Source organism: Balaenoptera physalus (assembly GCF_965194825.1).
Source record: "Balaenoptera physalus genome assembly, chromosome: 12".
NCBI lineage: Eukaryota > Metazoa > Chordata > Mammalia > Artiodactyla > Balaenopteridae > Balaenoptera > Balaenoptera physalus.
Genome location: NC_138897.1, coordinates 97,125,214 through 97,148,475, shown reverse-complemented (window position 1 = coordinate 97,148,475; position 23,262 = coordinate 97,125,214). Strand labels below are relative to the sequence as shown.

The 23,262-nt window shown below is 38.4% G+C and overlaps 2 protein-coding genes across 14 annotated transcripts in view; one reads left to right on the top strand and one right to left on the bottom strand.

The window, feature by feature from the left end:
- Nucleotides 1–23,262, bottom strand: part of ZNF10 (zinc finger protein 10) — a 58,276-nt gene that overhangs the window by 18,860 nt on the left and 16,154 nt on the right. For 4 of the 13 annotated variants that reach the window (XM_082417707.1, XM_082417706.1, XM_082417705.1 and 1 more), the window contains one exon: nt 5,298–5,428. The exons of the other annotated variants lie outside the window; for them this stretch is intronic. The gene's annotated coding sequence lies outside the window, so the exon portion shown is untranslated. The remainder of the gene's footprint in view (nt 1–5,297; nt 5,429–23,262) is intronic. 13 annotated transcript variants of the gene reach the window in all.
- On the top strand, nt 85–19,526 carry ZNF891 (zinc finger protein 891). Its single transcript, XM_082417721.1, has 2 exons — nt 85–266; nt 12,091–19,526. The coding sequence occupies exon 2, from the start codon at nt 12,206–12,208 to the stop codon at nt 13,847–13,849; it is 1,644 nt and encodes a 547-aa protein (XP_082273847.1). The 5' UTR covers nt 85–266; nt 12,091–12,205; the 3' UTR covers nt 13,850–19,526.

Here is a 23,262-nt window from a genome sequence, read left to right as displayed (position 1 = left end):
GCGCACGCGCACGCGCTCCACGTCCACTCACGACCCGCCGAGAAGCGCAGCCGGACGCAAAGCCCAGAATCGCTCCGCGGGGCGGCGCGGGGGCTCCTGGGAAGTGGAGTCCCGGCCCTGGCTCCGCGGGCCTGGGGAGCGCGCGGCTCCGCTCCTCGCCTTCCAGCTGAGGGCCCACGGCGCCGCCGCCTGCTCCGCGCGCTCTCGCCTCCCTTCCCACTGCAGCCCGGTCGTTCCCACGCGAGAGGCAGGCAACCCGAGGACAGGTGAGCGCGCAAGCGCGCGGACGTTGAGGAGACGCGGGAGGGGGGAGGGTGAGGGGCGCGTGCACCCGAGCGGTGGGCCCTCCTCGGAGTTCTCCCCAGCTGGGGGGCGGGGGCTGCCGGGAGCGCCGGGCTAGCGGGCGGAGGCGGGAGGCTGTGTTCCTGGGGCCCTGGGTTCCCTGGGGCGGAGCGGGCGCCGGGGGGTGAGCAGGCCAGGCGCAGGTAGGGAATCTGACTCTACCCCGTGAGTGAGAGGAGCAGGGATGTCCTGCTTGTACGTCTTACTTTATCCAGGACCTGTTCTTCCATCTGTCTTAACTCCGGTCTATTGAAAAAAAAAAAAAAAGCACAACCCAGAAGTTGACCATTCCGTTACGTTGCGCGTACTTTCTGAGGCCGTAGCCCGAGCTCAGCCTCTCCGAGAGCTCTGAGGGACCGCTCCCCAGAGGTAAAGGGGGAGCAGGGTATACAGGAGGCTTGCAACAGAAGCCAGGTAATCAGAACCTCGGAAGATTTCTGTCAATTAACGAGAACCAAACACCTCAAGTTAATGACCTTAGCACTTTTCTGTGTGGGAAGATGCAAGAGCTTGGGCTCATTGAAGTCATTCCTTTGATAAGGATCTTAACTCTCCAGGGCCTAGTATCCTGCCTGTCTCCACCCTGAATCCCCTCAGGGTGTAGTCAGGACGGCTGCAGTGGCTGAGGACTTGAAGGCTGCAAACATCCTTTGTTTGCTGATGTGGCAGGTGACATTCTTCCACAGTGCCTCCTCTTGGTCATAAATTTGTTTAATATTTGGGAGGCATTTCATGACCAGTTTTTTGGTTTTGGGGGGTTTTTTGGCTGCGCTGCAGCATGCGGGATCTTAGTTCCCCAACCAGGGATTGAACCCGTGCCGTATGCAGTGGAAGCGCGGAGTCTTAACCACTGGACCGCCAGGGAAGTCCCCATGACCAGTTTTGTCCCATGGCACTAGGAAGGCTCATTCCTAGATCAGGCAAAGTTTCTGTTGATAGGCCATTCGATGCGCTGGGTTTTTTGTGTTTGTTTTTTGTTTGTTTTTTGGATTAGGCCCTGTTGAGAATCTAAAATTCTCTGGATTGCTTGTCTTACTAGTTTATATGATCCAGTAGATGTTTTCCCTTGTTGCTTCTAACCGTATTTAGAGTTGTACTATTACAATTATTCTATGTAGAGTTAAGTATATGGTTAACTTCCTGAGACATTAATTTTGTTGGAGGCCTGCTAACACACTGGGTAATTCAAGAGACAACAATCTTAGAAAACAAACAGAATATAAGACAGCTGGTAACATTAATAAAGTTATAGTGTAGCGGAGAGAGACACAAGGCATAAATAATTTGAAAACGAGAGAGAGCAAATTAAAACAATGATTAGTATAACTAGTTGTAATCTGGTCACAGTAGGCCATCAAGTCCACCGTGCAGCCAGCTGGAGAAGCCAAATTCTGGAAGGATCAGGTAGAAAGAAAAAGATAAATGTTTCATCTTTGTTTACAAAGGCATACTTTATCAACTTGTAGGTCATAGCATAAGAGGAAAGTTTTTTCTGGAAAACGAAGATTGAAAGCCAGTATATTTCATTAAAATGTCATAAAATTATGAATCATATTTATCAGTTCATTCAGTCCCATGTAATTAATTCCTGTTATTCTGGATGAAGCCATCAGGTTTTCCATTAGAGTTTTGTAATTTCTTACCCATTTCAGTGGTATGATTTAAAAGTTATACTTGTATTTGTCAAAAAATCCTTTTTATGAATCTTCTTGAAGATCTTCATTTTATAAAAGCATCAGTGTAAAATAATGATTGTCTATAAATGACAAAAGACTTAAAATGACATGGTCAAAGATCTGATTCCAAGGCAGTTGACAAGAAACTTGGATATTTCTGTGACATACAACATTTTAAGATAATAACTAGAATTATGACTGATAACATTATACCAGGACATACCACATTTTTAGGAATTCCATATAAATTTTGGAATATCTATATTAATGACATTTACCCATACAATATAACCTAAGGTTTATCTCCAAACACTTGACAATGCTTCTCAAGTAATTTAACATACCAAATAAGACTAATTAGTTTAATATTCCTCTCTGAGATGTCTCAGGGCTCCTTTGAAGCATCCCAGAGTTGGCGGAAGGTCCAAAGAACTTTAGTTAGAATTTGATATTTGAGAAGTTTGTCAAAAATATCAAAAAGGTTTCAAAGCACTTGGTCAAATAGGATCATAGGACACTGTGAAACAATGCTTATTCACTTAACCAAAGTGACAAAAGATTTCAAAAACAAATACAGATCACTTAAAGGCAAAGAAATTCACGCAATGTGTTACCAAAAGCACTATTCCAAGAAAACTTTGTTCTCTTAACAGAGAGGAATCAAATCAAGTCTCGCACCAGCCTACTTTTAATAACAAAATCTGTTTACCTAATTAAATTTAATCTAATCCAATCCTAACCATGTACAAAACTACTTTTTCAGGGCTCCCTTAACCACTGTGCCACCAGGGAAGCCCTCCTTTTGTATGTTTAATTAATATTTCCTGAGGGGCACATCTACATGCCTTGTCTTATAATACCAATACCAAGCAGGGGAAGCATTACTCATTGGTCACCAACATTAAAGGACCCCTATCAGCAAGTTTTGGTCTTATAAGGAGTCCTAGAAACTTTCCTTTCATTTATCCCTCAACCATTTTATCTATTTTGTATAAAATGCTCTGGGGTCCCCAGTGAGGGGTTGAACCAAGGGACTCAGGCCCTTTTGTCGATCTTTTAACTTGATTAATTGGCCTAACTGTTGCCCCAAGTAATTGTTGGTCAGCTATCTCAGTGTAATTTTCTTCCACCCCTTTACTTTATTTTTTTTAAACAAGTTTTGTTTTAATTAATTAATTTGTTTTTGGCTGCATTGGGTCTTCATTGCTGTGCACGGGCTTTTCTCTAGTTGCGGTGAGCGGGGGCTAGTCTTCATTGCGGTGCGCGGGCTTCTCACTGCGGTGGCTTCTCTTGTTGCGGAGCATGGGCTCTAGGCACATGGGCTTCAGTAGTTGTGGCACACGGGCTCAGTAGTTGTGGCTTCCGGGTTCTAGAGTGCAGGCTCAGTAGTTGTGGCACATGGGCTTAGTTGCTCCGCGGCATGTGGGATCTTCCTGGACCAGGGTTCGAACCCATGTCTCCTGCACTGTCAGGCAGATTCTTATCCACTGCACCACCAGGGATGGCTGAGCTCTTTAAACATATATATTTTAACTGGGGTAAATAGGGTGGACTTGTATGGGTCCCTTTGGCCCATCCAACCTTAGGTAGTATTGTACCAAAACCTTTTGTTTTAATCCCATTAACATCTGTTTTATTTATCCCATTTCTTAATAACCATCTAGAGATTTCTTTATCTTTTGGAGATGAGTCACTTTAAAATTTCCACCTGGTTGGGAAAAAATCTCTAAACTTTCAGTTTTATTTTTAATTTCCCTATTAATCAACCTAATTAACATTAATTATTCCAATGTTTTTATTAGCATCTGTAAGACCCATTGAGGGGAAGCATAGACCACAAATAAGACTTCCCGAGCCAGTTTTTTGTTTGTTTTAAATTAAAGGAGTTCTTAGATTAACCATTGTATATATATATTTTCCACTGTTTAATGTGTTTTTCCCCCCCCCATAGGTACCAACAAAACAGCTGTTTATAATGAGTGCTCTCTAAAAATTTACCAATTTAGAAGTTTCTCCCATTTGAAGGATCCATCATCTGGCCATTAATGAGATATATCATAATAGTGACTCAAACCAATAAGATGCAAGAGGATTCCCCACAAGACAGTGTGAAGGATACCACCTAAACAAGACCCAGAAAGTTTACTCCCAAAAATAGTTCAAGAAAGTAAAGGCCTTCGTTGTACAGGCTGACACAATGAAGGTTAAGGTGGCAAAAAGCCCCTGCGAATTGGTACAGTCAGACAAATGACTGCTCAGAATCCCAGTCTATTCGATTGCCTCCAAATGTACACAATATGTGTACCTTTTGGATGGCAGAGACCAAGTTCTCAAACCACACACACACACACACACACAGAATACCCAAGGAGATCAGATAGAACATTAACATTTCAAAGACACAGGAAGAGAAAGGCAAGTTACCCCTAGAAGGGCTTTTGTTTCTTTGAGATCAGAATTCTGAAAAGATGTTTTATCAAGCTAGCTTTCTCTAACTTAACTGTGTATGCAGTAAAAGAGCCCCATCTTAGTCATTTTCTGGGTGAGATTTCCTTTAATTCCCAATTAAGTAGATCCTTGCAAGTATGAGCTCTATACGTACATGCATCTGGCTGGGGTGTTAGTCGGAGGTTGGCTTTCTGATGCCCCTAGTTTATCTGAGAGAATCTATTTCCGATTTTAAAGTTGAATTCGTTGGAGATAAAATTTACTAGTGAAATTGCATGGTGGCCCAGTGTGCTGCTTGTGAGCTTGACTTCTCTAGGTTTTTACCCTAGAGTCTTTTCAGCTCGTCTTATGTGTCTAGGTTCTCCCTCTGGTAGTATAAAACCATCGTGGATGCTTGGATCAGAGTGCCCAGTTCTTATCTGTGTCCCAAGCAGAGCAAGTTTTTTTAAGTTAAATTGAGTGGGCTTCCTTATAGGGATGTCTGCATGGTATGAGGACTTGCCTTTACCAGTCCTGCAAGTTTCTCAGTTGCCTGAGAAAAAGCCGTTGCTGGCCATGAGATTCCCTTCTTCAGTGCTGAAAGCTCTCATGTAATATTTTCACTTTTATCCCGACAAATTCTTGTTAAGATAGCCATTTGAGGAAGAATGCCAGGTCAGCCTCCTACCTAACCACTCAGCCCAGACCGCTCAGTGTCTTTCAACTGTTGCAAGGGGGTTCATTTTCCCAGAATCTGTCACCTGGGGAGCCAAGCACCTGTTATACACCACCAAATAAAACACAGGATCATCAACCAATAGTTGGGAGATCCAAGAACCAGGAGAGACTCACCCAAATTCATCTGAACTCTCTGAGGAGGCAGACGGACACAGGAGGCCTCTACCAAGGCTCTTTCATTGTAGAGTTCATGCGAAGGAGCAAAGTCAGCTCTGGGTCCCTTCATTGTTTGCCAAAACTGTCGACTGAAAAAAAAATGCACAACCTGAAAGTTGAGAATTATGTTTTATTCAGTGGACTTTCTGAATAGCTCTGAGGGACGGCTCTGAAACCATAAGGGGGGAGCCAGGATATACAGGAGTTTTTGCAGCAAAGACCAGGTGGTCACAACATCGAGAGATGACTGTTCATTAAAGAGAACCAGGCATCTCAGATTAATGAGTTTAGCACTTTTCTATGTGTGGGAAGATGCAAGAGTCTGGGCTCATTGAAATCATTCCTTTGATACACATCTTAACTATCTAGGGCCATATTCTGCTTTTCTCCATCCTGAATCCCCTCAGGGTGCACAGTCCGGAGTGGCTGCAGTGGCTGGTGGCTTGAAGGCCACAACATCCTTTACTGATACGGCAGGCGACATTCTTGGTCTGCACCCCTTAATCTGTTAATGGATTGCATCACAGTAACGAGATATCATTTCTCTAAGGCAAACCTTAATACATCATTCCCAGATCTGCTTCAAAATAGAGTGATGGATACAAGAGTGTTCATTATACCATGACATTATAATAACAGTAATAGTTTTTCTGCTTTTTAACCATCCTGCATTCCTGGTTAAACCTTGCTTGAATGTGACATTGTATTATTACTTTAATACTCTGCCATACTCAATTTACTGATATTTTACTTAGGACTTTTTCAGTGTTCAGACTTAAGATTGCACCTTAATCTTTCTTTGTACTATCCTTGCAAGATTTTACAAGTCTCATGAGTAATTTGAGAAGCATAACTTTTTTTCTTCTACCTGGTAAAATAATTTTTCCCTTGAAAGTTTTGGGCTCAAAATCTTTCAGGGTGGATATTTGACTTCTGATTCCATTTGAAATGGTAGTGATTAATTTCAGTTTGTAGTTCTTAATTGAGTCAATTTGGGGCACATGTTTTTCTAGAAAATTGTTCATCTCATCTAAGTTTTCAAGTTTGTTGACACAAAGTTGTTCATACTATTCTTTTTTAGTGATTTTTTTTTTTTGGTGTTTTGTTTTTGTTTTTGCTTTTTTTGGCCTCGCTGTGCAGCATGCGGGATCTTAGTTCCCCGACCAGGGATTGAACCCATGCCCCCTGCATTAGAAGCGGAGAATCTTAACCACTGGACCACCAGGGAATTCCCTTTTGGTGATTCTTTAAATTGCTGTTTGTTAGTGATATTTTAAAATCACTGCTCTAATTGTAGCTATTTTTTTCTTTTTTGAGTTTAATATTTATTAGGGCCATCTTTTTTCTTGATTGGCTCTGCAAGATATACATCTACATTAATCTTTTCAAAGAAGCAGATTTGGGTTGTTTTGGTAATCTGTGCTGTGTTTTGGTTTTGTCTTATGTTCCTTGTTTTTGGTTTTCAGTTAGAGTAACATTTGCTCTCTTTTTAAATTTTCCTTTCCTTTTTGCTATTTTTCTACTTCTTGATTTGATTGCTTTACTTTCTCTGTAATTTATTTACTTTCTGAAAAATGTGTATATACATTTTAAAAAGTCTCATATATTAAAAGGCTCATAATAAAAACAGGAGTGTTTCTTCTCAGTAGTGTTGACCTGAAATAAATAGACTGCCATGTATTTCTCCAGCAAAAATGGCTTTTTGGGGATCAGCGGAGAATTGCAATTCAAGGTCAGCTACCATAGAAATCCCCCACAGCAAGGGAAGAAGAGCGCTTTTATAGAGAGGAAAAAGGAAGTTGGGAGGGTGATAGTAAACAATCAGTCTGTGGCTTTTCACTGGCTGAGTCCTCACCAGGAAAGAAGAGGAGTCTGTCTTCTTCCTGTTGGGCTCTGCTATGATCACAGGACGTGAGAGCTCCCGCTTCTGGTCTCCCAACTCTATTTAATTCATGTTTCTGTTTATTAATTTTATGGTGGCAAACAGTTTAAAATTTTTAAGCAGTTTGTCAATTTGAGACATTTTTTAGTTCCTTAGGCATTAAATGAGAATCTTGACTATTATACCTGCCTTCCTTCCTACATCCTTAAATCAATGTGATTATGTTGCAAGTATTGTAATGTAGTTCCTCTCAAAAATGTTGGCTAAATTCATGTTCAGTGTTTTCATTGTGATGACTATATAAGTATTCTTTATTGCTGAGCCATAATAAGTTTCTTTCTTGTATAAATTTTACTTTTCCTGTTTTGAATAATTGCCTTTTTATTTATTTGCTTTGTTTTCCCTAAACCTATGTAAAATGTCTCTCAATTCCGTTTTCCTCAAGATCAAACCTGTCACACAATCTAATCATTTTTCTCTTTTCCTGAACACACATCCCCAGGAGCCCTCCATCATGCTGCAGTGTAGACTGATCAGTTATTCTCTAGGCTACAGCACACTGGCAGGCTGGGACTTCCCTTTATCCTCGCCAATTCCCTCATCTCATCTCTGTGTTGGATCTCTTGTTTCCTGGAAACTTCTTTTTTCCCTTTTTAATGGATGATAACCTTATTACCTTCCCGAAAAGGGGTCTATATTAAGGTTGTGTATGACTAGAAATTATTTTACTTTGTCCTCATATTTGCATGGTATTTTGGACTAGTATAATTCCCTGGATAAGAAATTATTTTCCCTCAGAACTTTGAAATCTGGCAAAGCTAGGTAGAAAATGGAGTAGTGTTACTGTTGAGAAATCCCATTCCATTGTTCTTTTGTATGTAACCTGTTTATCATCATTGAAACCTTTACATTCATCAGTTTATCTTTGGTATTCAAATTTTTCATGATGATATGTTTACTCCCAGTCTTTTTAAGAAATTACCCATTTGATGGATCAGTCCCTGGATAGTGTTATTTTTAAGAATTTTCTCTTTGTTTGATTCTGTTTTCTTCCCATTTTCTCTTTTCTTTCTTGAGCTCTGAATAATCTGGTGTTGAACCTTTGAAATTGTTCATATAATTTTCTTACCCTTTCTGTCTCATTGCTTATCTTTTTTTTTTTTGGGAGGGGAGGTCGGCTTTCTGGAAAAGTTCTTCAACTTTATCCTTAAACCTTCAACCTTTTTTGGTTTTTGTTATTAAAATTTTAAATTTCTGGGACTTCTCTGGTGGCACAGTAGTTAAGAATCCGCCTGCCAATGCATGGGGCACGGGTTCGATCCCTAGTCCGGGAAAATCCCACGTGCCGTGGAGTCCGTGCGTCACAACGACTGGAGCCCACGCACCTAGAGCCCATGCTCCACAACAAGAAAAGCCACCGCAATGAGAAGCCCGCACACTGCAACGAAGAGTAGCCCCCGCTCACTGCAACTAGAGAAAGCTTGCACGCAGCAGCTGGAGACCCAATGCAACCAAAAAAATAAATTAAAAAATTTTTAAATTTTCTAAAATTTCCTAAGACCTCTCATTTTGTGATTTAAAAAACTGTAACATCTTAAAACATCATGTTTTACAAATGAAATATCTCTCTGGTGATTTTAAAATTTATGTTATGAAAGTTTCAAAACATAGAAAATCAGAATAGTATAATGACCACATTTGTACCTGTCACTGTATGTTGAAGTAAATCTAGGACATGATTCATTATTTGTAAATATTTCAGAATTTATTTCTGAATGATAAGTACTTCTTTAAAAATCATAACCAGGATATCATTATCACACCTACAAAATTAGAATTAATTCCTTAATATCAAATATATAGATAGTGTTCAAATTTTTCTATTATTTCAACAAAGCTTTTTTTAAAAACAATTTCTTTGAATCATGGTCCAAATAAGGCTTATGCAAATTTAGACCTCTTTTAATTTAAAGTGTGCCTTAGATTATGTCTCAGTGTTTCAGTTTGCATTTCTCTTATTATGAGCATCTTTTGAGGATGCTATTGTTACTTTGAAATATGTCTGTCTTTTTATTGTTCTCACTCTTTAGCACACTATTGAATTCTGGGTTTATATTGTTTTCCTTTAGTACTTTGAATATATTACTGTGTGGTCTTCTGGCCTCTATCTTTTCCGCTTAGAAGTCTGTAGTCAGTATAATTGGTATTCCTTTATAGGTAATTTGCCTTCTCTTTCCAGTAACTTTAAATATTTACTCATTATCCCTGGTATTCTGCAGCTTTTGCTCGTGTATCTGGTGGATTTAAAACATTTATTCAGTGTGGCATGTGGTGTATACACTTGCAGATCAAGGACTTCTATCTTTCAGCTTTGGATAAAAACAACCATTTTCTCTAATATTGGTTTTTTTTTTTTTTTGTATTCTCTCTATCTTCCTCTTCTAGAATTCCTGTCAGGTACATATTTATGTCTTTCATCCATCTGGGAATGTGAATGTGTGAAGTAGGGTTTATGCTTTTCCCTAACAGCCATTTGTCCTGATGCCATTTAATGACTAGTTTATCCTTTCCCCCACTGATTAATAGTGCTGCCTTTATCATGCACTAAATGTCTAGCTACACATGAATCTGTTTCTGAAGTTATTCTGGTTTTTTTTTTTGTTTGCATTGGGTCTTAGTTGTGGCTCTCTGACTCCTTCGTTGTGGCATGCGGGCTCTTTAGTTGTGACATGTGAACTCTTAGTTGTGGCATGCATGTGGGATCTGGCTCCCTGACGAGGGATCGAATCCAGGCCCCCTGCATTGGGAGCGTGGAGTCTTAACCACTGCGCCACCAGGGAAGTCCCTGAAGTTATTCTGTTTTATTTTCTCTTTTTGCCCTATTATCATTCTGTTTAAGTTAACAGAGATTTATAATGCATTTTGAAATAATATAGTAGAGCAAAGCATTACTTTAATAACTGCCTTGTTATTCATGTCTTAATTTTTCTATAAAAGTTATAAAACAAATTGTCATGTTTCAAGAAGTTCCTATTGAACATGTAGGAATGAATTTAATGAAAATCCTAGTGCAATTCTAGTTTGAGAAAAATTTAAATCTTTTAATACTGAATGGTATTAAAATAGTGAATCTCTCCATTTATTCAGATACTTTTTCCTGTTGTTTGGTAAAGTTGTTTAGTTTTTTTATTAGTTCTGTAACTAGGAAAGAAATAAAACTATGAGGAATGAAAAAATGAACCCAGAGTACAATTCTCAGCTTAACAGTTTTAACCAGAAGGCAAACTAATGTTCTTTTTTGAAGAGGAAGCCTAACTTTCTGATTTTGTGGGGGTTTGTTTTCTATAAGAAGAGTATAGATGTGAAAAAAATACTTCTTCCACAGAACCTTAATTGCCGTGGAGTTATTCAATTTATTCAATAAACATTTTTTGGGTGTCTGCCATGTGCTGGGGAGTGTTCTAGGTATTCAGAATACATGCAATGGACAAATCAGACAAATATTTCCATCTGATTTACACTAAGTGGCAGGCTTATATACACTTCTGCATTAGGGGCATAAGATGTACCTGTTGAAGATCTTTCTGTAAATAAAAATGCCAATTCTCGGGGCTTCCCTGGTGGCGCAGTGGTTGAGAATCTGCCTGCTAATGCAGGGGACACGGGTTCAAGCCCTGGTCTGGGAAGATCCCACATGCCGCGGAGCAATTAGGCCCGTGAGCCACAACTGCTGAGCCTGCGCGTCTGGAGCCTGTGCTCTGCAACAAGAGAGGCCACGATAGAGGCCTGCGCACCGCGATGAAGAGTGGCCCCCGCTTGCCGCAACTAGAGAAAGCCCTAGCACAGAAACGAAGACCCAACATAGCAATCAATCAATCAATCAATCAATAAATCTTTTTAAAAAAAAGGCTATGTGTAAATAGGCCAGAAATTTAAAAAAAAAGAATGCCAATCCTCTAATTTTGTCCATTAAACCTGAACTCTATTGAAGTATAATACTGAGATAGAAGTCTTATATTGAAGGTTATCAACTAATCTTAAAAAATTGAGATCTGTAAAAATATTAGCATAATACATTATTGTATGATTTGTTGTAGTCCTTAAAGTCTCCAAGCATTCCTCTTTTGTTTCACACTGTGTCAATTGTTTTGATATTTATATTAAAGCCATTATGAAAATTATTCAGGAAAGTATTATACCATCTAAAATTGTAAAGGCCTCAGTCTCAAAGCTTAGAACTTAGCTCATGCCTCTTTGTTGATCCCATTCAAGTTTTAGATAGAATGAATCATCATAAGGAAATACAGACTTTGAGGATAGAGATTAAATTGGAGGTAATCAAATGAACGTTTGTTTCAAAGTCACATATTTACCTTTAACAACTCCAATAAAATTCCTAAGTAGGGTAGCAGGCAAATCATCAGTCCTATTAATTATATGTGAGGTTATTTGGGTAAATACCAAGTTACATATACAATAAATAAATTTACCTAAAACAGTTGTAATTAGCAGAAAAAAATTTTTTATTCTAAAAAGTAAACTAAAAAAGCAAAGTATGCATGAAATTCAAACAACTATGCCTTTTTAAACTGGTTCTTTGACTTTAATTTTTAAAAATAATGCATGCTTTTTCTACCCAGGGCTGAGTAGTAGTCTACAGGAGAAGCCAGTATAAATAACCAAGATAACAGTAGAGGGCCAAGGATGACTATATTGCATGTCAGTACAAATCCCAATAAATATTTTAAGCAGGTGAGACCTTGCTGGAAGGTACAAGAGAGGGTCTACAATTTTTTTTTTAACCTTGCCTCCAAAGGGACCCTATTTTCACCTTTCTTCTTTTACCTGAACCTGCCTCTTTGGCTACAGGAAGGACACCCAGTGAAATGCATCCCTGACGTGATTGGATCAGAAAAACAAGAAAAGAAGTATCCAGCTCTCTCAGCCCTATTGTGCAGGCGGATGTCACGTTCAGGCTCTCAAGATGGCAGCCATTGACCTATGCCCGATATGGGCTCTGCCTACACAAGACTCTGCCTGTTTCTATGTGAGAAATACTGAGGGGGAAAGGATAGTGCCTGGATTCCCAGCAAACTGGTTACAGGGACCAGTGTCCTTTAAGGATGTGGCTGTGGAGTTCACCCAGGAGGAGTGGATGATGTTGGACTCTGCTCAGAGAAGTATGTACAGAGATGTAATGTTGGAAAACTATGTAAATCTCACCTTAGTGGAATATCAATTATGCAAGCCTGTGATCTCCCTGTCGGGTCAAGAAGACATAAGAACTGTGAAAAGGAGAATTAGAATTCCCCAAGGCACCTGTCCAGACTGGGAGATTCAACTGAAAACCAAAGAATCAACTTCTAACCAGAATATTTTTTGGGGAAAATCATCTAGTGGCAAGAAAATGATAAGATTCACAATGGATGATTGGTCTCCCACATTAAGAGCAGACTGGGAATGCCATAAAATCAGAAAACAGCACAAGATCCCAGAGGGGATCTTGAGGCAAGTGACATTTACTCAAAAGAAGGGAGCATCTCAGGAGAGATTGTATGACTATCATGAATTAGAGGAGGACTCTAAACTCAGATCAAAACTTGTTTTTTCAAAGAGAGTGTCCATCAGTAAACATTGCCATAAGTGTTACTTAGATATTGAGTGTTTGAAGCATAATTCAATCCTAAACAATTATGAAAAAAACTCTGTAAGTGAGAGGGTCTGTGAAAGTCATGAATATGACAGAGCTCTGTGGCATCTTGAAAGAACTCAAACAGCACAAAAAGAGTACACATGCTCCAAACATGGCATACACTTTAAACATAATAATATGCTTCCTATATGCAACAATTATCATATGGGGGAGAATTCCTATGAGTGTAATAAAAACAAAACCTTTTGTCATCATTCATCCCTTAAGCAACAGGAGCAAACTCCTACTGAAGAGAAGCATGAATGTAATCAGCGTGGAAAAGCCTTCAAAAGGATTTCTAATCTTATTTTGCACAAGAGAAGTCACATGGGTGAGAAACAATATGAATGTAAAGAATGTAGGAAAGTCTTCAATGATTCCTCAACCCTAAGGAGACATGTAAGAACTCACACTGGTGAGAAACCCTATGAATGTAATCAATGTGGAAAAGCTTTCAGTCAAAAAACATCTCTTAAGGTTCACATGAGAACTCACACTGGAGAGAAACCTTATGAGTGTAATCATTGTGGAAAATCCTTTGGCACAAGTTCTTACCTTACAGTGCACAAGAGAATACACAGTGGGGAGAAACTCTATGAATGCAGTGACTGTGGAAAAGCCTTCAACACAAGCTCTCACCTTAAAGTTCACAAGAAAACACACACTGGAGAGAACCTTTATGAATGCACTGACTGTGGGAAGGTTTTTAGTGGTCTCTCATCTCTTAGAATGCATGTGAGAACTCATACTGGGGAGAAACCCTACGAATGTAAGGAATGCAGGAAAACCTTCAGTGTTTCCTCTTCCCTTAGGAGACATGTGAGAACTCACACTGGAGAGAAACCCTATGGCTGTATTCAATGTGGAAAAACCTTCAGTCAGAATTCTTCACTTACTATACACAAGAGAATTCATACTGGGAGAGAAACCTTGTAACTATTAAGAACGTGGAGTTGCCTTTTTCATTGTCTTAAGGTGGATTCCAAGCTCATTATTTCAGTCTGTGTTCTCTAAAATAAGCATTTAAGGCTATAAATAGTCCTGTAAACACCTCTTTAGTTATATAACACATTTGGTGTATGATAATTTATTTTGTTTTAACTCTAAGTGTTGTCTAATATTTATTATGACTTTATGACTTTCAGATCCATAGCTGTTTAGAGTTATTTTAAATACGTTTTCAGTTACCTTATTGATTTCTAAGTTAATTGCATTATCTGGACAATATGATATTACTTTATTATTTTCTTTTTTCTTTTTTTTTAAATGCTACTCAATTTTACAATTTATTTGTAAGAATCTTAATTTATTCTATTATTTTCTTGAGAGTTGCTTTCTGATCTGGTGTGACAGGTATTGTTAGTAGCCAATCGAACATCCAGTTCATTCCTCCCTGTAGGGAACAGACAGTATCACTGGGAACAGACCTATCTAGTGTTTTCTCTTTGCCTTTTGCACTTAGTCTTTCTGCCTTCCCCAGTCTTCTCCCTTTGAATTTTGCATTCATAGAGCTGAATGAGCCATCTTGTGACCATGAGGATGACAAGGATGGTGTCAAAGAGATCCTGGTTTCCCAAAGATATCTTCAAATAACTGTACCAGCACTGCACTGCTTATATCTGTGCATCTTTTTATGTGAGAAAAATAAGCTTCTTGATTTTTTAAAAACAGTATGTAAATAGTCAATACAGTAACCTCGTTTTAAAAAAGAAAAAGATCACAAGGTATGTAGACTTAAATATTTTACGTTGGACGTACAAATTTGGATAAGAACATGGAAAAGGGAGGAATGGAAGAGGAATATTGATAGAACTTCTGTGCTTAGGCTAGAGAGGATGGAGCTGAGGTCATTGAAAGCAGGTGTCAGAGAAGCAGGAGGGAAATCCCAACATTTCAGCATGAGAAAACCAAAGAGTCTTCAGGTAGAGGGGAAGTTACCAATTTTAAATGCTGAATGAAGCCCTTGAGATTTTGCTACTTGGTTTTACAGATACTGAGCAGATTAGCTCTAATTTATTAAGAAACAAAACATGGAAGGAGGAAACTATGATGGAAGAAAGAGGCAATAGTCGTAGTTTTAGTCCTGTTAAGTTTATAGAGTTGTGAGATATCTAGATGAACGGGCTGATGTGTAGTTTTGAACCTGAAGAGGTGTCTAGGACAGAGATATAATTTTTGGCAACATCAGGAGATAGAGTGTACTGGGTTTTGTGGAGGTGAGTAAGATTGTATAGGGAAAATGGATGGTGTGAAAAGAGAATGTCTACCACTGACCATGGAGACCTCCTATATTTAAAGTAAGTAAAAATGGAGTTTTACTAAACCAAGACAAACTAGTGTTTGAAGAAGGAAGGTAAAATCGGTTGTTTTAAATGCTACTATGAGGTCAAATTAGATGAAGTCTTCAAAAGCAAACATATGGCAACGTGAAGGTTATTGTTGACCTTAGGTGGAGATAATGATATGTTGAGGATTGGTGGTAGGTTGGGATGAGTTTCATAATAAAGGACGAGGAAGTAAAGAGTGAATACAGACAAGCTTGAATAGTAGGAGAAAGATGGGGAAGTAGCTGGAGAAAGATTTGGTCAAGGGAAAATATTTTTTAAATAATGAGAAACTAGAACATGTTTAAATCCTAACGTGATGTATCCAGTATGGAGAGATTAAATGTGCAGGCATAAGAAGAGGGACAGTCAGTACCATAAAGTTCCTGAGAAGGGGATGGAGGTATCTGGAGCACAAATAGAAGGACTGATGTTTGCTGCAAGAAGGGATACTTCCACCATTCTCTCAGAAGGAAAGGAGGACTGTGTGGGTTGGTTTTAATTACCTCTTTATTTACTTATATCTAAGTTACTTGAGCTAAGAGTATCTGAGCTATACAATACTGATTGTTTGGTTTCTTTTGTTTTTTAATATAAATTATTTATTTATTTATTTTTGGCTGCGTTGGGTCTTTTGTTGCTGCGCGCGGGCTTTCTCTAGTTGCGGCGAGCAGGGGCTACTCTACGTTGCGATGCAAGGGCTTCTCATTGCAGTGGCTTCTCTTGTTGCAGAGCACAGGCTGTAAGTGCGCAGGCTTCAGTAGTTGTGGCTCGCAGGCTCTAGAATGCAGGCTCAGTAGTTGTGGTGCACGGGCTTAGTTGCTCCACGGCATGTGGGATCTTCCCGGACCAGGGCTCAAACCCGTGTCCCCTGCATTGGCAGGCGGATTCTTAACCGCTGAGCCACTAGGGAAGTCCTTGTTTGGTTTCTTAAGAGCTACTTTCTGGCCCGGTGTGGCAGATACTGCTAGTTGCTAACCTAATACATGTTCCCTCCTTCTCTTTTACTAATAGTACCTCAGTTTTGCTTAGAGTAGCAGTGTGTCTAGTTACAAAACTCTTTATCCCAGGCAGGCTCCATGGCCAAGATTAGTCATCCCCCCTGTTCTTGGCCAACAGAATATAGACATGAGACTGTAGGTTTCGTGCTAAGATTATCTGCCAAGAGTAAGATGGATGAAAGACTGGTCAGAGGTTTTACTGGAGAAGACTCTATGCATGTGAAAGTCCCCCCACGTTACCGGTAGGGCCTCCTGTGAAGACAGCAAAGCAAATAGCAAAGTCTAAGTGAATGAATAAGGAGAGTCCAGTTGAATAGAAGATAGCAACAAAGAAGAGAGTTGGAAAATCGAAACTAGCTGGTATGAGCCTCAAAGAAGCTTTTTGTTTGTTTTTACAAGAGGCTGCAATTGGTTAGAGGCAATATTGGTAAGCAAGGGGGACATTGATCCTACATGCCAACCTATAGATATGGAGTGCATGCGAATAGACAGCCCTTGTTTGATGTGACTATTGTCGAGTAGGTTTTTTCCAGGGGTAGCCAAGTTTAAGTTAGTGCAAAGAAATAAAGGGAATTTTTAGGGAAGTTGTTGAGGACATAAAGGAGTTTGTCACTCAGGGAAATCTCAGAGGGCACCATGGAAACAGTTTCCATGGGGTTTATGGCTGGGGCATGAGGAATACAGAACATTGTTACGATGGCAGTACTGACAGAGAACATAAGATCAGAGCTGAGGGTGGGCTGAGACTAGGCTGTGACCAGTGAAAACAAAATTTAGAGGGAGCCTGGATTAAATCCCAGGAGGTTCTAAGATGCTAGATTCTTAGTCTAGTAAGATTCACACGTAGCTTGGAAAGGAGCACGTGCAGTCATGCTATGGCACCAAATATTCCCGTTGTTCATTAGGTGTTTGCGGCCCTCCAGGGTACAGCAGTAGCAAGCAGCAGTTAGAGAAGGATCCCAAATGCGTGTGGCGTTTCCACGAGAAGATCATCTTGAGTGGCATTCAGGAACGGGGCGTGCTCTGCTTGGTTGGGTGCTGGCATTTATGCACTAGTTTTGACTCACCAGTGACTTGGCACACCAGCAGCTGTGGGCTCAGGCAGTCTCACCCGGCGTCTCACCTGGATTTTACTGCAGCAGCCTCATTATGGGTTTCTCTGACTCAAACCTTACTTTGTTCCAGTATGTTTCCTGTGCAGCTAGCTCAGTATCCTTCTATTATTTTTTATTATTTATTACTCTCGGTGGTTTTTTATTATAAAAGTAATACATGCATATGAGAAAAAATGTAAACAACATCAGCCCTACACAAGAGAAAGTCCTCCTCCTTCACAGATCCTCCTGCCTTAGAAATGTAATATTGTGGATGAGTGCACTTTCTGTACATTCCATGTACATACAAATATAGATTTTTGTACAGAAATTGAGTCATAACTTTCATTCCATATCTTTTTTTAATCATATCTATGTCAGTATATGTCGTTCTGTTTCATTCTTTCATTCATTTCATTGAAATAGTTTAGTATTTGATTATGTGGATGGACTATAATGTACATTTAATCCATTTTCCCCTCCAGATGTTTCATAATAACAACCAACACTGCATGAGCAATATTGTTAATATATTTTGCTTTCCTTTCATCTGTTCTCCATACTGCTCCCAGGGTGATTCGTCTCAAGTACTAATCTGGTTATATTACATCTCACTTTTAAATCCTCAACTGGACTTCCCTCCTTTTACCTTAAATGTTCTACAAGATCCTTCATGCTAAACTCTTACCTGTCTTTTCAGGCCACAGCCCTTGCTGCTCCATCTCTTCACTCTCTCTGGACCTTAACCTGGCCTGTTCATCCTTTAGGTATTGTATCCTACATCTGCTTTAACATGCTTTTCATACCTTCACAGTATTGCCTGGTTAATTATTTGTCTTGCCCTCTAAACTTTAAGCTTTGGTAAGGTGGGAACTCTAAATTGTTCATTGTTTTATTCCTAGTACTTGGTCCATAATAGGTACTCATTTAAAGATCTATGGTTTTTTCCAAAATTTTGTGCCTTTTCTTTGTTTACTTAGTATTTCAGTGGAGGCTGAACTTAAAATAAGAATTGGGTTTTAAGTGATTGTATAAGGCAAAAATTGCATAAAATCAAAATTCCTTTTTTCTAAGCGCTGGAGTCACACTCAGCATAGCAAGATATTCTAATAATTGACAGGCACGCAGAAACTGAGACTGTTAAGTGAGGTTTAATTATTCATATACCCTGCCCTGCCTCTACCACCCTCAAGTTCATATACCTTGTTTGGCCACTGTTCATATGCTGCTACAGTGTGTATTACATTAAAAGGAGTGAAATGACCCAGTACTGGTGAGGGTGCCATGTTCTTTAGGCTACTGATGGAAGCGTAAATTCACACAACCTTTCTGGGGGACAGGTAAGCAGTATGTGTCCGAAGCGAGAATATTATAAACCTTTAACCTAGCAATTTTTTCTTAGCTTTTATAAAAGAACCCTTCATTCAAACATGTATAAGTAACAATAGTCATCTGAGTTTCATACTCTAGTGAAAAACTAAAATTCCTAAATTCCCAATAATAAATTGGTTTTTAAAAATTATGTATGACCATAAAATGGAATATAATGTGATCATTAAAATGTTATTATGTATTTATTGACAAGTGGGGATGTATCTAATATACAGTAAGTCCCCTACATACGAACCTTCCAGTTGTGAACTTTCAAAGATGCGAACCTACGTTCGCATGTCCAGTCACATTAGTTCATGTGTCTAGTGTACATTGTCACATGCATGCATCCTCTACAAGTGGTTGTGCTTTTGTGTACTTTACTGTACAGTACTGTATAGAATACAGTAACAGTGTCTTTATTTCAAGCCCAGGATGTCCGGAAGCAAGCATAAAAGCAGCGGTGATGTAGCTTGTACTACTGTATTTTTCAAGGTACTGTACTATAATGTTAAAAACTTCTACTTTTTGTGTTTGTTTTTTATGTATTTGTGTGAAAAGTATTACAGTACAGTACTATATAGAAAATTGTGTTAGTTGGGTACCTAGGCTAACTTTGTTGGACTTAACGAACAAATTGGACTTAGGAACGCGCTCTCGGAATGGAACTCATTTGTACATAGGGGACTTACTGTACTGTGATTTTTAAATACATTTATAAAATATCAGAGTATAACCATGTTTTTATTAAAATATATATTGTAAATGTGTGTGTATGTGTGTGCATTGAAATATCCTGGAAGATTATATACCAAAATGTTATGAGTGGTCATTTCTGAGTCGTAATTTTTTTACTTGTTGCTAAATTTTCTAGTTTACATAGTAAATAGATCTAAGTTATCTATTTTTTTAAATAGTAAACAATTCCATCATGAACTACTTAAATAATTTTCAAAAGCATGATTTTAATATCTTCAAAGTTTTATATAGATTTGCTCAGGCTATTGTTAGATATATAGATTCTAGCCATTTTTAAAAATCAGATAATTTTTTTTTACTTTTTAAGCCAACTTTTCTATCTACAGCTTTTTAAAGGCACTTTTTGAAAAGGTTGCTAAAGGCCCTGAGCTCTTTTTAGACTTCATCTAAATTGACCTCTAGGCAAAATTCAAAATATGAGGGAAACAAATAAGGTGCTATGATTAGAGGAACATATGTTCGATAAGGCAGTCAGGAAAGGCCTCCATGAGAAGGTGACATTCAAGCTGAAATCTGAAGGAGTCATCCACAGAGGATTGGAGAGGTGGAGGGACACAGAGCTTTATAAGTAGAACAGCAAGAACAAAAGTCCTCACTGAGATCTTGACATGTTTGTTTAAAAAAAACAAAAAAGTCCTAGGCCAGTGGCTGGAACGTGGGCAGGCAAGGTGGTAAAGAGAGGAATATATGAAACTAGGCTGGAGAGTAGGCCGGATTTAGAAAACACCTTACCAGCTCCGGCACAAGTTTATATTTTATTTGAAGAGCCATCAGAAGCTCTTTAAGAATCTTTCATAAGAGATTAAAATTATTCTTTTTTTGAAAATTACACTATTGTATAGAAAAATCTTCGGAGACCAGTTTAGGAGGCTACTGTAGCAATTCATGTATGAAATTTGGATTACAGAAAACTGTCATTTCCTTAGCATACAGAGTTCTTTTAAGACAACAAATAAAATATTTACTTAACATGAACAGGGAATTCACAGACTAATAAATGTCACAACATAAACTCACCTGTAATTTAAGAAAGGCATAGCAAACAGATAAAATTATATTTTTTACCTGTCAGCAAAGTTTCACATTGAATCTGAAATTTCTATTTTCTGATCAATTTCCATTTTCCTACATAATATTGTTCTCTGTGATATTGAGAGTACTGGTGGTGCAGTATTTCTTAATACTTAAAAAAAAAAATTAAAATTCATTTCTTAAAAAATTTTTTTAAATATCAGATAACTAATTTGTTTATCCTTTTCTTTACTACCTTTTCTCTCTCCCAGCCTTTAAAGGCAGACTTTTTGAAAGTGTTACTGAGAACTTGGCCTCTTCTTCCAAGTCATTCACACCCAATCTGCAAGGTTTGCTGCCTCTCTGCTTCGAAATTTCTTCCATCTCTTCAGAAGGATTTAACAAAGTTTCCTGTCCTGAGATGCATTGTATAATATTCAATAGAAAATCCTTTGGGGTCATTTCTCAGTAACAAAACTTGACCCAGCCTTAACTCTATGTGGGTATCTTATTTTAAGTCCCCTGAAGCACCGGTTGTTGCTTTCTAAGAAAATATAGAATTCTGATTGTTCTTGCAACAACTAATATTTACATCACTAGTACTGAATGTACCTGTTGCTCCATCTCCTTATCCTTCTGCATTTATAGTAACTTCTTGTTTTAATGTTGAAGGGTAATAATCTTTCGGGAAACTTGTAAAACCTTTTTTTTATTGAAGCATAATACATAGAGAAATGTGCACAGCTTAATGAATTTCCCCAAATAGAATACACCTATTTAGTCGGCCTCTAGATCGAGAGAACCAAATGAGTACTTTCACTGATGCTACTAGACTCTTACACTCAACTCCATTCATCCCCTCCTATCAGGTGTTACTGTCATGCTTCTTTAGTTTCATGTATATTTTAAACTCCAGCTGATATTATAATAATTGTTGTGTTGACAATATTCATTTATATTTCTTGTGGAGTCATCTTTTTAACAGCCATTTAAAATGTGAAAACTATTCTTAGCTTTCAGGCCCTGATATAGCCCATGGGCCTTAGTTTCCCAATACTTGACTTATATTTACTCCTTGTGTTCTTTACTGCCTTCTGCACTGCCAGGTTTCCATCTAGGACCAGTTCATACTGCCTGAAGAACTCATCTTAAATAATGTTTCTTTTAGCACAGGAATGCTACACAAGTTCCCTCCATTTTTGTTTATCTGAAACATCTTTATTTCAGCTTTATCTCTAAAGGACTTTTAGCTTGGTATAGAAATCTAGATTGGTCGAGTTGTTTTTTTCCTTGTCAACACTTTAAAGGTGTTGTTTCATTATCTTCTGACTTCCATCGTTTCATCTGAGATGGAAACTTTCAGTCTTCCTGTTGCTGCTGTGAAAGTAGTCTCTCCCCTACTCTGTACCAGCTTCTGATAACCAGCCTTTATCTTTTGTTACAATGTGCATAATTGCAGTGATGTCCCTCTTTAGCCTGCTTGGAACTTGCTGAGCTTCCTGAATCTGAGGGCTGATATCTTGCATCTCTTTGCAAGGTTCTTGACTAACTCCTCAAATATTTCTTCTGTGTCATCCTCTTCTTAAAAGACTAACTACACACATTAGAACTTTTGAGTTTGTCCTAAATGTCTATGTCTTACACTCATCTTTTTTCCCTTCTCCCTTCTCTGTTTTAGTATGGATAATTAGATAATCATGACAACAGGGTAATAAAAATATTATAACTTTCAGAGCTATAATGGTTTCCTTCCTATGTTTCACACAAACTTTTCACAACTTGAATATGCAAACCTAAGACAATTGTGTGTCTGTAATACAAACTCCTTATAAGTTTATTATATTATAAACTCCTAGGTCAAAATGTTCAAATTGGATGTTTACCCCTTCACATGTATTGAGAAGGTCACACTATGTATCGCCATTATCTCTGTCAAACAAATTGGAACTGAAATAATGTATTATACAAGTAATTTAAAGTACATCATATACTTTATTCCCACTGTTTGCTTTTATACCTTAATGTGTCTGGCTGGCTATTGCTACTGAATTTCATCTTGAAAAACAGGAAGCTTTTCTTTCGGCCTTCTGCTGCCTCTGAAAAGTGCCACACCTTATAAATGTTAAATACAGAAAGATATAACACAGACTTGTGTGCTAAAATTGACTGAAAGCAACTATGAACCTTGCCAGCACTGACTTGCTATGACAAAGAAAGCATACTGTATAAATGAAAACATCCACAAACTATTCACTTTTTTCCAGTGGCAACAGTGTTTTGACATATCTTTTACTGTATAGCCTAGGAATTAACTGTATTTTAATTTAATGTATTTAATATATTATCTGTATTTTAATTAAATTAAAAATAGCAGCATAGTTCTTATTTTGTGAAATATTTTACCACAAATGAACAAGAGGACTTTTTGGGTGAGTTACATAGTTCAGAATGATGTTGCATGCATTTTAGGGGAAATTTCTTATTTTTGATAAAAATGATTCAAGCAACATATGTGGTGAGCTACCTGCAAAGCACTCCCTTTCCTGCGTGCCCCTCACTCACCTTATCATAGGCCTCTTCCCACTTTTTTCTCCATCATTCTTCACTCTCCCTTGCTCCATTAAGGAGGTCACATTTGCTTTAGAAATAAAAGTCCTGCTTACGAGAAGAAAATAGATAATTCAAAATATTATGGTTTTCCTAGACCCTAGGGAAGAGAAGCTATTACAAGAAGAATCAAAGCAGAAGAATGCATGCCATTTCCTACTTGTGCCTATTTTAAAACATTC